Raw genomic sequence first — 13,215 nt, forward strand, 5'->3', positions numbered from 1 at the left:
AATTTTAAATTCATTTATAAATATCGTTATTGGATAATATTGTTTAATAGAATTATGTATTTGTATTGCACAAATGGTCTGACAGTTAAAATTGCAATGCAGTCTAATCCGTCATTTGTGATGATATATTGTCATAATTAAATGTAGGAAAAGGTATGAATTATTTTATAGTTTGGGTCAGCTGTTTTGGGATATTAACATAGAATAGATAAGTCATTATTTCTTCTCTCTTAATAAAAGATCCATGTGAAAAGATAGAGTTCTAGCTTTTTCACGGACTGATAGTGAATCGTCAAAAATATTCTTTTTAACCAACTCATGTATACCTAGTCTTACCAACTTTTTGCACCTCAAAACTGTAGCATTGTTATTTTGATTTCTATTATATTCGTGAGCTGGTCTGACAAATTCATCGCTTCTATCATAATCTTCTTCATCGTCATCATCAATAGCACTTCTATCGTCATAGTCCATTTCTTCGTCATGATTTGTATCATTTCCCCCTGAAGATCCAGTTATATTCTCGTTTCTTGAGACTCTACCCGAAGGTGTTTCAGAGATATCACCTGGAGCTACACTACTATCACGGGAGATTCCTGGATAACCGTCCAAAGCAAACTGGGAGTGATTAGAGAATTCTGAGTTCCATAGAAGATTATTTAATACCCATAAAGAAGCCAATTTTAGTTCACTATCATTTCCAAATGATGTTGGATTTTGTGGGGAAGCAGCCAAAATTTCACTTAGAACTTCCAATATTTCATCTTGCTCGATAACTAAATCCTTTTTATTTTCATTCACAGCAGCTAAATTCACGATAATGTAAAGAATACCTTCCAAGGTCTTTTTTTGAGGTAAATCATTGGTATCTAGCTTTTTCATTTTATGGACCAAGAAATCAAATAAGTAGGTACTACCCACAGCAGTAGTCTTCCCCGTAACAGGATCAAGACGATATTCTACTTCTTTGAAATTTTCTAATAATATGTTCACAACTTTTCTTGAATTTGAGGTCAAGTTTCTTATTAGCTGGAACGCTTGTGCCTGAACTGACCAACTTGGATCATTGACGAACTCCAAAATAACCTCCATGGGAATCTTGGAAAGCATATCCAATTTCTCCTCATTTTGACAGTTGTACATCAGATGTCTTAATACCCATAATGCGTTGGTCTTAACTTCATCAGTATTACACTCAAGTAATGCCTTCTTCCTAGCTTCACATTCCCAAATTGAACTTGAGTTGAATAAGGGGTCCGTCAAAAGGTTTTCAATTATATCTACAATACCATTTTTCACTAGATAAGGTTGGAGATTTGAAAATTCGACCACGAAATTACAGATTGTACCTAAAGTTTGACCCATGATTCTTAACTCGGCATCCAGAAAATCTTGGCCAACAAAATAGCAATTTTTTGTGATTTCATGAGTTTTCCGTAATAGCTGCAGGAGAAGTTCTGGTAATTTGTTTCTTTTCAATGTAGTTCTTAAGGCAGTAACGCTTCTTGAGAAGGATTTTAAGAGATATAACCATTCGTAACAAAGATCGGAATCATACAGCGCAGGTAATCCATTCATCTGAGTGACAAAATTGCCATTCTTGAACTGTTCTTGACAGCTCAAAAATTCATTTAATAATGATAAATGTAGTTCTAGACCGAACTCTAAGTTAGTCAGTAAAAATTTGTGCTCTAATAATAGTGATCTATACTTTTCGTCGTTAGCGGCAAATGTAGCACAAAACTTAACACATTTAGTTAAAGTTTTTATCGATGCATCAGTTTGTTTATTCAGAGACATACATTCAAAAAATAGCCCTAATATACCGTACAACATATTAGACTTCGACAAGAACCCAATAATAGGATTACTCATAGGTTCATGTTTATTATAAAGCTCGATTAGTTGAATTAAAGTTTCAAAAAGATCGAACCATGGAGGAATTGGTTGTTGATTGAAAAGATCCAATAAGTAAGGTAATATCTTCAATATGGCCTGTTTCTTTTGCCAAGTATTCTCTATTTGCATGTAAGGTGATATCAGGAACTCCAAAGCGGCACATTTCAAGGATAATATTTCACTTTTCATAAAACTTGTCACAAACAACTGGAAATCACCATCTTCCCATAATGAGTGTACTTTTGTTCCTTTATAACTCCAAGTATACAATACCAAAGCTAATGATAACAGTTTTTCGTCTTGGGTATCAGATATAACCACTGCATTTGGTATTGATAATGTTGAAGATATACCTCTATTGCTCAAGGGTTTGTATTTCACACTTTTTCCGTTTTTATGTTTCCTCACCCGTATCATATACTTATAGTTGATTTGATCCCCATATTTCCTGAATATTCTGGTTAACAAAATGGCAAGCTGTTGTCTAAATAACGGGCTTATAATGGTTACATTATCCTTTCCATCTTGTAAGTGAAAGGTAAGTAACTCAATGGTTGTTGCGATATTATTGGAGTCGATTGTGGTGCTGAAAAGTTTGTTAAGGAGTACCAATAAGTACTGCTGGAATTGTTCGTAGTGAGGGTACTTGATAGTCGGAGCTTTAAACCTACATGCATTGACGAGCTTTACAAACTTGTAGTTTATCAAAGCGGAGTTTATTGAAAGTGTGGAGGCCAGCTCCACTTCATTGTAAACTCGCTGTATGATATCATAGTAAACCTGACCTAGAGCCTCGATAACCGTAGTATCAAGATTCGTTAATACAGTAAGAATATCAAGTTTCACCAACTGTAAATCGGTGGCATCCGAACATCGTACAGTTAATAGCTCATTAAATATCTTTAAACCTTCGCCGAAATAGGATTCCACTTTAGCATTCAAATCACCAACATATTTATCACGTAAGAACATTAATTCATCAAGACCAGAAACTGAAGTACCAATCATTATAATTTGACTTATTATTCTTTATTTCTATTCTCTTAGCAGTGTATAAAGGATCTTTATATGTATTGTTTCCTATACCCCGTTTTTCACAGCTTAAATATTTTAGGCACTGTCTCTTTTTAACGGGAATGTTTGTATGTTGTATAATCAAAAGATTAAGTTTATAGTTGTACCTCTCTAACCTATTACTTAAGGAGCCCTCTAATACTCTACTCCCCTTATAACTTAGGATTCCTGGGTTTAATGGTTGAAGAAAGTAAGCCGGGTGATGCTCCTTAACAAAACTCGTTGATGATATTTTCATGAAATTTTTCAAAATACTGGAAATTGTTCTTAGAAAACCACGTAGTGGGGGAGGGTCAAAGAGATGAATTAATATAATTTGCAATTATATGATATAATATCTAGTAGTTTATTCCCATTGTTTATATAACTATGTTAGTTATAGTATTAATGATTATTTTTAAACTATCTTTTCTTTGATAAATTACAAAGGAGAGACGAAACTAATATCAGTAACGATGGAAAAGCTTATGGACTATTTGAAGAACGACAATGGTGAGTTGAACATATACCTAGCAACTGCTACAGCTGCTCTATTGGCTGTGATAGTGTGGAAGTTTTCTAGTAGGAGTGCTCAGACTTCATCCAAGAAATCTAGCAAGAAGAAGAAGAATGTGAAGAGAGCTGAACCAGTTCAAATGACGCTTGAAAAAAAGATCGAAAACGTTCATTTGAGATATAAGAATGAGTACGAAGAGAGGATAAAGAAAGTCCTAGGCACTTTCAACCCAGACAGCGAAAAGGATGTCTATGAGAAGAATTACTGTAATGAAATGTTACTAAAACTGCTAATTGAGCTGGATGGAATTGATCTAGTAAACGAGGAACCAGAAAGGAAGAAGCAACTTAAGGAACAAAGAAAACTAGTTATAAAGGAAATCCAAGGTCAATTGAAGAAATTAGACACTCTAGCTTAGAATTCACAATGTCTATGTTATCTCTGGGAGACAAAAAATCGTAACTCAATTACGAATTTTATGAATGTTGTGACCACGTATTATTAAACCTCCAATCTTAATCAACTTCACGAAATGGACGAAGTAGATAAGGTCCTATAAATATAGATTATTAACTCTGATAATGATTTACCAAATAGACTTCTATAATTAAATTTTGGGTAGATGTATAAGTTATAAACCTGTAACCAAATAATAATGAAGATAAATACTATCTTTTCGTATTTTAGCTATTATTGTTAATCAACACGAGACAAAACATAAAAAAATATGAAACCTCAAAATACTATACCTGGGGAAAAAGTAAACAAGTTAGTTGCATTCTCCAGCCTCAACTCCTCAAATTCTGTTACTTTGTTAGGATAATGGCCTTAGATTGATTTACGGCCATTGTTCCATGTAAATGTCCTAAAACGGTTAATTACATGATTTTCAATTTCTGTAACTTTCAAAGACATAGCCCTATTATGGGATTTTATACATAACTGCCTGAAAGTTAAAAGAAATACCGATTAGGATATGGAATTAATTTCTCACTTGTGATTTTTCTGTACAGTCATTCCAACTGAAAGCTCCTGATAAGAGTGAAAAGTCGATGCACTTTTGGTACAAGTATTTAACCGCAAGTTTTATATATGCCTAGGAATTCCTTGGACCATAATAATATATAAACAGTTGTGGTTATTGCGATGAAGAAGGAGTTCTTACTGTTATGTTTCTTCTGAAACATACGAATATAAATTATTTCATTCTATGTTAGTTTTTTATGTAATAGGAGAAATTTCACCAATATTTCTAACTATAATCATTAATGATAGCCAGTCCCGTTGTAATATTAGTAATTATACAATACACCACCCAATGTTTTGGACTTGAATTGAACTTTAAGAAACGATCCAAAAGTGAGTATATTTCGTCTAAAATATCTAAGCGCCAGTATGATATTAATCTAGAATTTAACATTGTAGATGAAGTCTATTATGAAACAGTAATAAGTATAGGTACACCACCGCAATCAGTTCCTGTCCTTATTGATACAGGCTCAGCTGATTTATGGGTGAAAACTGTCAATAACAATATGAGTAACGAAAACTATAGTCAAACCGGAAGCTACTCATCAAGTTTACAACCAATAAGATATAATCCTACTCAATCACAATCGTTAAGGTATTTGGATATTGGTAAATTCTTTATAGAATATGTGGACCATAATTTTGCTAGTGGTAGTTGGGTAACAGATGTTATAGAAGTTGCCAACGCTTCAATAAACGACGCCCAGTTTGCTTTAGCGGATAATTCTACCACCCTTGTTAATGGTGTATTGGGTGTTGGGTTCCCAGCACGTGAGTCAGTCCACGGCTATGATGTTGCAAGTGGGACGGTATATCCAAACTTACCACAACTGCTGAAGAAGAACGAGTTCATAAATACGGTGGCTTATTCACTAGCAACTGATATAGAAGGGAGGGGTGGTGACTTACTATTTGGATATATTGATAAAAGTAGATTTCACGAACCGCTACACACGTATCCTATGGTTAATGTGTTTCCTGAGGCGGTTTCTGATCCAGCGACCTTGTCATTAACTTTGGATGTTATAGGACTAAGCTCAAATTGTAAGAGTTGGAACTTGACAAACACAAAGTTGCCTGCATTAATTGATTCTGGTACTACCTTGATGGACATGCCGGCACAAATTGTACAGGAAATAGCAAGATTTCTGAATGCCAATTTCGACGAAAAGCAAGGTCTTTATGTGATGGAGTGTCCGAGCCGTGAAGAAGTTCAAATGGTTAACATAACTTTTCAGTTTGGTACATTAACTATCGCTATTCCTTTAGAAAAGTTTCTTCTATATCCAGATTTAGATTCAAATGGTCTTTGTGGGCTAGGAATATCACCATCTAATGGTGAGGTTACTTTAGGTGATTCATTTTTAGCGGAGTCTTACGTGGTATTCGATCTCGATAATTACCTAATATCATTAGCGCCTTTGAAAAAAGGTAAGTCATCGTCCTCTAAAGACTTGATTGAAATTCCCTCAGATGGTCTGATAGAAGGCGCTATATTTAACCCTGATGCACCATGGCATAAATCATCTGATATAATCTCATTCCCGAGCGATATTGATTTTGAATGCACGAATGATACGAGGTTCCCGCCAACAAATCTTACTTTGAGTAATGAAATTATTACAACAACAAGCGGTATTTCAAATCTAGAGGCATTAACGACTTCAATTATTGTCAGTGATATTGTCAGTAATGAAAGTATAATTATAACTGATCCAGGATGGAAACTGTCTGAACCAAACCATAAAGAAGCAACTAGAGACGAAATTTTACCAAAGACAATAGCTAGTACACATCCATCTCCTATTGGTGAATATTGGAACTACGCTAAGATGAAAACAATTGTTATCACTGTTACTAAGTTAATGAGATCAACGACCACTCTCATAAGGACGGCTTGTACTGATTGATACGCGTAAGCTTAGACGCCTACAGAATACTCTCAATTGTATTATATCAACAGGTATATATATGTATGTAGGTCTTATATAACGTATATCAATTAATTATTAGTACAAATATATTTCTTATATGTAGAGTTTTATTACTATGATATGAGACATCGCTTTTACGGACAAATCTAACATTCTAAAAAAAACTAGTTAAAAAAAATTCAAATTTTTGAAGAAAAAATTCAAATACATTAGAAAATGCTATATGAAATTCAGATGAATTTTAAATAGTTTGAATAATAAATACAAACTGTATCAGTATCAGTATTACAACTGAATAACGATGTTTAGAAAGTATGTCAATTATGCTAAATCATGGCAAATGAAAGGGGCCCTGAATGAACTATTAAGGATTCATTTACTAACAAAATATTTACCTTTTATTTTTTTATCAATATTGAATCAATTCCTCTTTCAATTTATATCTTCTCCTTCATAAAAGGAAGGAATAGAATAATAATTTGAAAGAGGAATGTACAGTGGCAAAGAATAATAGGTTTGTTAAAATTTTTTTGCTAAAAGATTTACTAAAGAAGACGTACATTCCCGGTCCAAGGTGAAGTCCTCCATTCAGAGGACTCTAAAGACGAAATTAGTTGCTCAATATCCAAAATTGGAAGAAGTTATAGATGAGTTGATTCCAAAGAAGAGTCAGATCGAGTTGATCAAATGTGAAGATAAGATTCAGTTGTACACAGTTGATGATGAGGTTCTATTTTTCCAAAAGTTCAATGATTTGATTCCAAGTCTGAAGCTCGTGCATAAATTCCCAGAAGCCTTCCCAACAGTACAGGTAGATAGAGGTGCCATCAAATTCGTATTGTCAGGTGCTGATATCATGTGTCCCGGTCTAACATCTCCAGGTGCAAATCTACCGGAGGCTCCAGGTTTCGAAAAGGGTACCATCGTCGTCATCAATGCCGAGAACAAAGAGAACGCCTTGGCTATTGGTGAATTGACCCTCAGTACAGAAGAGATCAAGTCTATTAACAAAGGTCATGGTGTCCAGATGATTCACCACTTAGGTGACCCTCTATGGCACTTCTCCCCATGAAGAAAAGAAATATTACTCAAGATAATACATAGAAAACATCTAGAATATTTTTTCTTGATGATTCTTCATTTACATAGCCCCGTTATATTACGTAAGTATTAATATTTGCACTATTTCATATTAATTTTTGTTCCAAGTATCGTTTCTATAGCTTTGTTTGTGGGAAACTTACATAAGAAACGAGTAATAAGAAGAATTTACCTCTTTTAGGCCATGAAGACTAATTAACTATTTGTATTCAAATAGGCGCCTAAAATAGCTCATATAACTCACACACACACACACACTCTCTCTCTCTCTCTCTCTCTCTCTTTTATTGCTTCCCGCTCAAACAATCATTACAGCCGAAATATCTAATATACTTACCCGCACTTCCAGTAGTATTTAAATAGCTAAATAGAAGTAGCCTAATCGGGAAACATTACCCTTATGAGCAAGCATTTACATCTGGTACAAACAGCTCCCCGTACAACTGAAAATAGAATAAAAAAGAAAGAAGTAATTTTTGTTTTTGTTTAAATGCCCAGCAATATGCCTAAAATAGAAATTAGCACACTTGTACGGGTTTTGTGTGCATGATCTATAAATTGCCCCTCCACTACAGCTTTCATTGCTTTTTTTATTCTTGCACCGTAAAAGGGTTGTTATGATTTTTATTGCCCTTTGTAATAACACAATAAACAATCTGTACAATAAACAATACAATAACACAATACAATAACACAATACAATAACACAATACAATAACAAATATATTGTATAATGTTAATAGCAGCTACAAATATGGTAGTGCTGTGTGACTGTACTTAGGGTAGCTACAATAGCACAATATGACCTGATGAGATTCAGTATGTCTTTCCTTTGTTCTACGGGCTCTTCTTCAGCGCAGGGTGCTTTCTTTTCCAGCTTTTTAGTTCTTTTTCTTGGTTTTTAGTTTTTTGGCGTGTATATGGCGTGGCCTTGTGCGGTGTTTATTCTCTTTGACTAAATTACTAAGGTTAAATAATAGAATAATATAGTAGTGTGTGAGTAGAGGAAACCTATATTTTAGATATTTTTGTTTGAAAGAAAAACAAATATCTTAATTGTCGTGTTTTTGTTTTTTTATATAACTCGTATTCATTTCTTTTAAGTTTTGTTAATATTGCCCAGATAGTAAGATCAAACTAAAAACCATATACAACAATACAACTACAAGAAAGAAAAAAAAAAAAGTAATTATAAAAAATGACTAGTGATAGATTTTTCAGATTGGATGCCGGTTACCAACAATATGATTGGGGTAAGATTGGTTCTTCCAGTGCTGTTGCCAAATTTGCTGCACACTCTGATCCATCTGTGAAGATCGACGAGACTAAGCCATATGCTGAGCTATGGATGGGTACTCATCCAAAGGTTCCTTCTCTAAACCACGACACCAAAGTCTCTCTGAATGAAATTTTGGCCAAGAACCCTACTGAACTGTTGGGTAAGGATATCATCGAGAAGTTCCAGAGCAAGGACCAATTGCCATTCTTATTCAAGGTCTTGTCCATTGAAAAGGTTTTGTCTATCCAGGCACACCCAGACAAGGCCCTAGGTAAGAAATTGCACATGGAAGACCCAGCTAACTATCCAGATGACAACCACAAGCCTGAAATGGCGGTCGCCATTACAGAATTTGAAGGGTTCTGTGGTTTCAAGCCTCTAGAAGAAATCGCTGAAGAGCTACAGTCAATCCCAGAGTTCAGAAACGTCGTCGGTACAGCTATCGCTGATGATTTCACCAAAAACTACAAGTCTGGCGTGTCCAATGAATCCTCAGCTTGTGCCAACAACAAGAAGCTTCTACAAAAAGTTTTCGAAAAGGTTATGACCGCTGATTGTGAACTATTGGCTGAAAATGCCGACGGTATGGCTAAAAGAGCACAAGAAGACCCTCAAAGTTTTACCTCCAAGTCCCTGCCAGATCTAGTTGTCAGACTAAATCGCCAGTTCCCAAGAGACGTTGGTTTGTTCTGCGGTTGTCTAATGTTGAACCACTGTAAATTGCAACCTGGTCAAGCTTTGTTCTTGGAAGCCAAGGACCCACATGCTTACATTTACGGTGATATCATTGAATGTATGGCTGCCTCTGATAACGTGGTTAGAGCTGGTTTCACTCCAAAATTCAAGGATGTCAAAAACTTAGTTGAGATGCTAACCTACAGATACGACCCTGTAGAAAAGCAAGTGATGGCCGCTGAAGACTTCCCAAGATCAAAGGGTGACGGAGAAAGCATTTTGTACAACCCACCTATCGCTGAGTTTTCTGTTCTTGAAACTACTTTCAAGAAGAATGTTGGTACAACTCATATTGACGGTCTACAAGGTCCTAGTATAATTATCACCACTGCTGGTGAAGGTTACGTCACTGCAGATGGCAAGAAATTGAAGGCCGAACCAGGTTTTGTCTTCTTTGTTGCTCCAAACGTTGAAGTTGAGTTGGAGACCACCGACAAGAATTTCACCACTTACAGAGCCTTTGTTGAAGCTTAAGATTTTTTAACATTCCATAGATGATAAACGCTTAATGAGAAAATATGTAAGGACATATTTTTTTCCTTTTTTCATTTAGGTAATGGAAACGTAAATATTCCATTTTTTTTAGTCACGAAATAAAAAGATAAAAGCAAATAAAATGATAATTAAATTCTATGATAATGAAATGTACTGTTTAATATATTACTAATTGGCTTGCCTCTGGCAGTTCGGAATATTTATGCTAGTATTGCATAAAGTTCACATCCAGATTATTTATGACAGCTAGAAGTGTAAATTGATGATAGCTTTATATTTTTTTATTAGTATACATATATCCCATAATTTATAAATTGCAATGTAAGCTTCTAAAACCAGCCGTACATTAACAACATAAGAAATCTCTTTTTCTCAAGAAAATCAATCGTCTGAGTTGTTGTTACAATCTACTGAGTGACGTTATGCTTTAGCTTCCATTTCCTGATCTTTCTTTTTAGTTCACCTTCAGATTGTTGATAGATGTTCAGTTTTTTGTCGAAGAACATTTTTTTATAGTCATCACCATGCTTATTATATAACTCTTCTAACCATTGTTCTTCTCTGGAACTTGGCGTTCTTTCTTTTCTAATAATAGGTCTAGAGGCATATTGTTCAAGTTCTTTGACGACATGCGTTTTATTATCTTCCGAATTTTCTAGCTCATTTTTAAGCGTCTCAACATCAACATCGACATCAAAGTTCTTTTTCTTACCATAGATAACCTTTACTACATTACCATCTTCATCACGGATGATTCTAGCTTCGCCTTCTGGAATATCATTTTCATCTATATCCTCCTCATTTATATCACTATTTCTATCTTCAGAGTCAGAATCAGAGTCAGAATCTGAATCATCGCCAAACTTTTGGTTAGCATTTACTACTGGTTCTTTCTTAATAACTGTGTCATATTTTGCTTCTTGACCACCGGCTGGAGTTTGTAGCTTTGCCTTCAAACCAAGGTTCTCGTAATTTTGAGCCAGTGTTAGAGAATAATCCCAGTTCTTGGCGATTATTGGATTACATGCTATTAGCTTCTTTCTCTGCTTATCCTTCACTCTTCTCCTGACTTTGGATACAGAGGATCTGTTCATCTTTCTCTTTCTTACTGATGTCATCTCGTCTAATTAAAAACTATCGTATGTGTACTATTTGACTTAATTTGTTTAAAAAAAATCTGTGTAATTCTTTTCTTGACTAATCAAATACCTTGATGACTATAAACAAACAGCTATGGTAATATATAGATTGATGTCGACTTTAACTTTCACTATATATCACAATGCTATGCGATGAGCATCGCTGAAATTTTTCATTACCGATGAAGCAGAAGGAAAAAAAAAAATTGCATGTCATCAGGGTAACAACAGACCCCAGTTTACTTTCTTCTTTCTTTCTTTTTTGCCCCACTTCCGCTCTGACTTTTAAATTTAGTAGTAGATTAAACTATCTTTTATAACTGAAGGTTATCTTTATCTGTTAGTTAATAACTTATTCTACCCAAGACAAGCAACTGTCTATTATCTGATCCAAAATGTTTTACTCCTATATGTTACTTCATGAATGATATTGAATTCATATAAATACATATATATATATCAAAGGCCGCTTCCCTGCGTTAATTCTCGAAAGATTGACATCATTATGTACATTCTAACTGTAGTTGACAATTACTATGCCTTCAAGACATTACATCTTAAGGAACACTCGGGAAACCTAGTAAGCTCTTCTTAAATTTTTCATATTGGTCAGTATATCCAAAAATTAAGAAATTATAATTAATTTCTGTCTAAACTACTAATACTTAACGTGGATTGATGATTGACAGCGATTTTTTAAGACAAAAAAGATAGTTTAAAGAATCAAGAGGATCAAACTGGTATATTTTAGTATTTAAATAGCATTAGATAACGAAAAATTCATGATATTTAATACAATAGATGAGCTGTAATTGTTTAGTAACCTTTCCATAGAAAATATGATTACGGAGGATCGATTATATGAACACTAAGATAGAACTATTTTCACATCACTGGTAAATATTAGCTAAACTGTAACCACTGGATTTATGATGATTATTACTAGCATCTTATCTTATCCATCCATGTAAATGAAAACTAGAGAGTGAAACAAACTAAAAATACTGATAGTCTAAATAGGAAAAGATTTCCACTTTTGTTTGTTTGTTTGTTGTTGTTGTTTTATCTCACTTATTTTTCCTTTGGTTACATGGCTTTTAGTTGAATATATATATAGACAATTTGGACATATCGACACTTTGTGTATTGGATTACCTGTTCGCATCTAAAATGCTCGGTATTAAATTTGTCTAAAAGTCCCTATTTGCTACTTAAATAAGTAAAATAAATAGACAGACACATATGTACATAAGAAGCCAGACAGTTTTCTTTAAGTCTTGAAATACTTTTAACCCTTATCAACAATTTTATGTTATATCTATTCCGTAATAATACCGAATAAGATGGTCCACTAACTTTTTAGGTCTTGGTTGGGATCAAAATAGGATGTCAATTGAAGCTTACATAAAGGTGTATCTAACTCCAGTCAGTACCTGAGCATGAAATTGTTCTCTATCGGTATCCCTATTTTTTGTTCTAGGATATTTGAAAAAAACAAAATTAGTTTTTTTTTGTCAAGAATAATAATATTAAGAATAGAGAACTGAATAAATAGAGAAACAAAATAATATTAGAGTTAAAAGTTCTACTAGTCAGTTAATTTAATCTTTTGTATTCTTTTTTTGCATTTGAGCTACTTGTTTGTTAATCGTTCTTATACACAGCTTTACCCTGATTTTTTCGGGATTTGGAATACTTGATTATACCTTAAACAATTTTCTTATCGGTGTTTTTTTTTTACTACTAATCTGGCATATTTTAAACAATTGGTATTAGTGTGCCAAAAAAATTACTACAATCAAGATCATTGGTTTGAGAAAGTTGACAGAGCTAAAAAAAAATACAAAATTATTGATCGAAAGAAGTTACCAAGAATAAAATCCAATCTTTACACTATCCTTAGTAGATTTGAATAAATTGAATATTATCAAAAGTTATTATTTTAGCCTGTGGGTGGTAGAAAATCAGTAAAATCGACATATCAAAACACACATACAATTGGGAACAAAAGTTTAAATAAGGAAAAAAATAAGT

At 33.8% G+C, this 13,215-nt stretch overlaps 6 protein-coding genes across 6 annotated transcripts; 4 read left to right on the top strand and 2 right to left on the bottom strand.

Annotated features, from left to right (window-relative positions):
• Positions 1–216: 216 nt before the first annotated feature.
• On the bottom strand, positions 217–2,907 carry VID28 (glucose-induced degradation complex subunit VID28; the record flags this gene model as incomplete). Its single annotated transcript, XM_071055092.1, has 1 exon — positions 217–2,907. One exon carries the CDS (start codon positions 2,905–2,907, stop codon positions 217–219), a length of 2,691 nt encoding a protein of 896 aa, XP_070909785.1.
• Positions 2,908–3,428: 521 nt separating this feature from the next.
• SNL1 (Snl1p) lies at positions 3,429–3,887 on the top strand (the record flags this gene model as incomplete). Its single annotated transcript, XM_071055093.1, has 1 exon — positions 3,429–3,887. The coding sequence occupies one exon, from the start codon at positions 3,429–3,431 to the stop codon at positions 3,885–3,887; it is 459 nt and encodes a 152-aa protein (XP_070909786.1).
• An 850-nt stretch (positions 3,888–4,737) lies between these two features.
• On the top strand, positions 4,738–6,408 carry BAR1 (aspartyl protease BAR1; the record flags this gene model as incomplete). Its single annotated transcript, XM_071055094.1, has 1 exon — positions 4,738–6,408. One exon carries the CDS (start codon positions 4,738–4,740, stop codon positions 6,406–6,408), a length of 1,671 nt encoding a protein of 556 aa, XP_070909787.1.
• Positions 6,409–7,288: 880 nt separating this feature from the next.
• On the top strand, positions 7,289–7,504 carry TMA20 (translation machinery-associated protein 20; the record flags this gene model as incomplete). The annotated part of the gene is made up of 1 exon (XM_071055095.1): positions 7,289–7,504. The coding sequence occupies one exon, from the start codon at positions 7,289–7,291 to the stop codon at positions 7,502–7,504; it is 216 nt and encodes a 71-aa protein (XP_070909788.1).
• A 1,227-nt stretch (positions 7,505–8,731) lies between these two features.
• PMI40 (mannose-6-phosphate isomerase PMI40) lies at positions 8,732–10,021 on the top strand (the record flags this gene model as incomplete). The annotated part of the gene is made up of 1 exon (XM_071055096.1): positions 8,732–10,021. The coding sequence occupies one exon, from the start codon at positions 8,732–8,734 to the stop codon at positions 10,019–10,021; it is 1,290 nt and encodes a 429-aa protein (XP_070909789.1).
• Positions 10,022–10,449: 428 nt separating this feature from the next.
• NOP16 (Nop16p) lies at positions 10,450–11,136 on the bottom strand (the record flags this gene model as incomplete). Its single annotated transcript, XM_071055097.1, has 1 exon — positions 10,450–11,136. One exon carries the CDS (start codon positions 11,134–11,136, stop codon positions 10,450–10,452), a length of 687 nt encoding a protein of 228 aa, XP_070909790.1.
• Between the last annotated feature and the right edge of the window lie 2,079 nt (positions 11,137–13,215).

Source organism: Nakaseomyces bracarensis (assembly GCF_045282275.1).
Source record: "Nakaseomyces bracarensis strain CBM3 chromosome Unknown Scaff13_0, whole genome shotgun sequence".
Lineage (NCBI taxonomy): Eukaryota > Fungi > Ascomycota > Saccharomycetes > Saccharomycetales > Saccharomycetaceae > Nakaseomyces > Nakaseomyces bracarensis.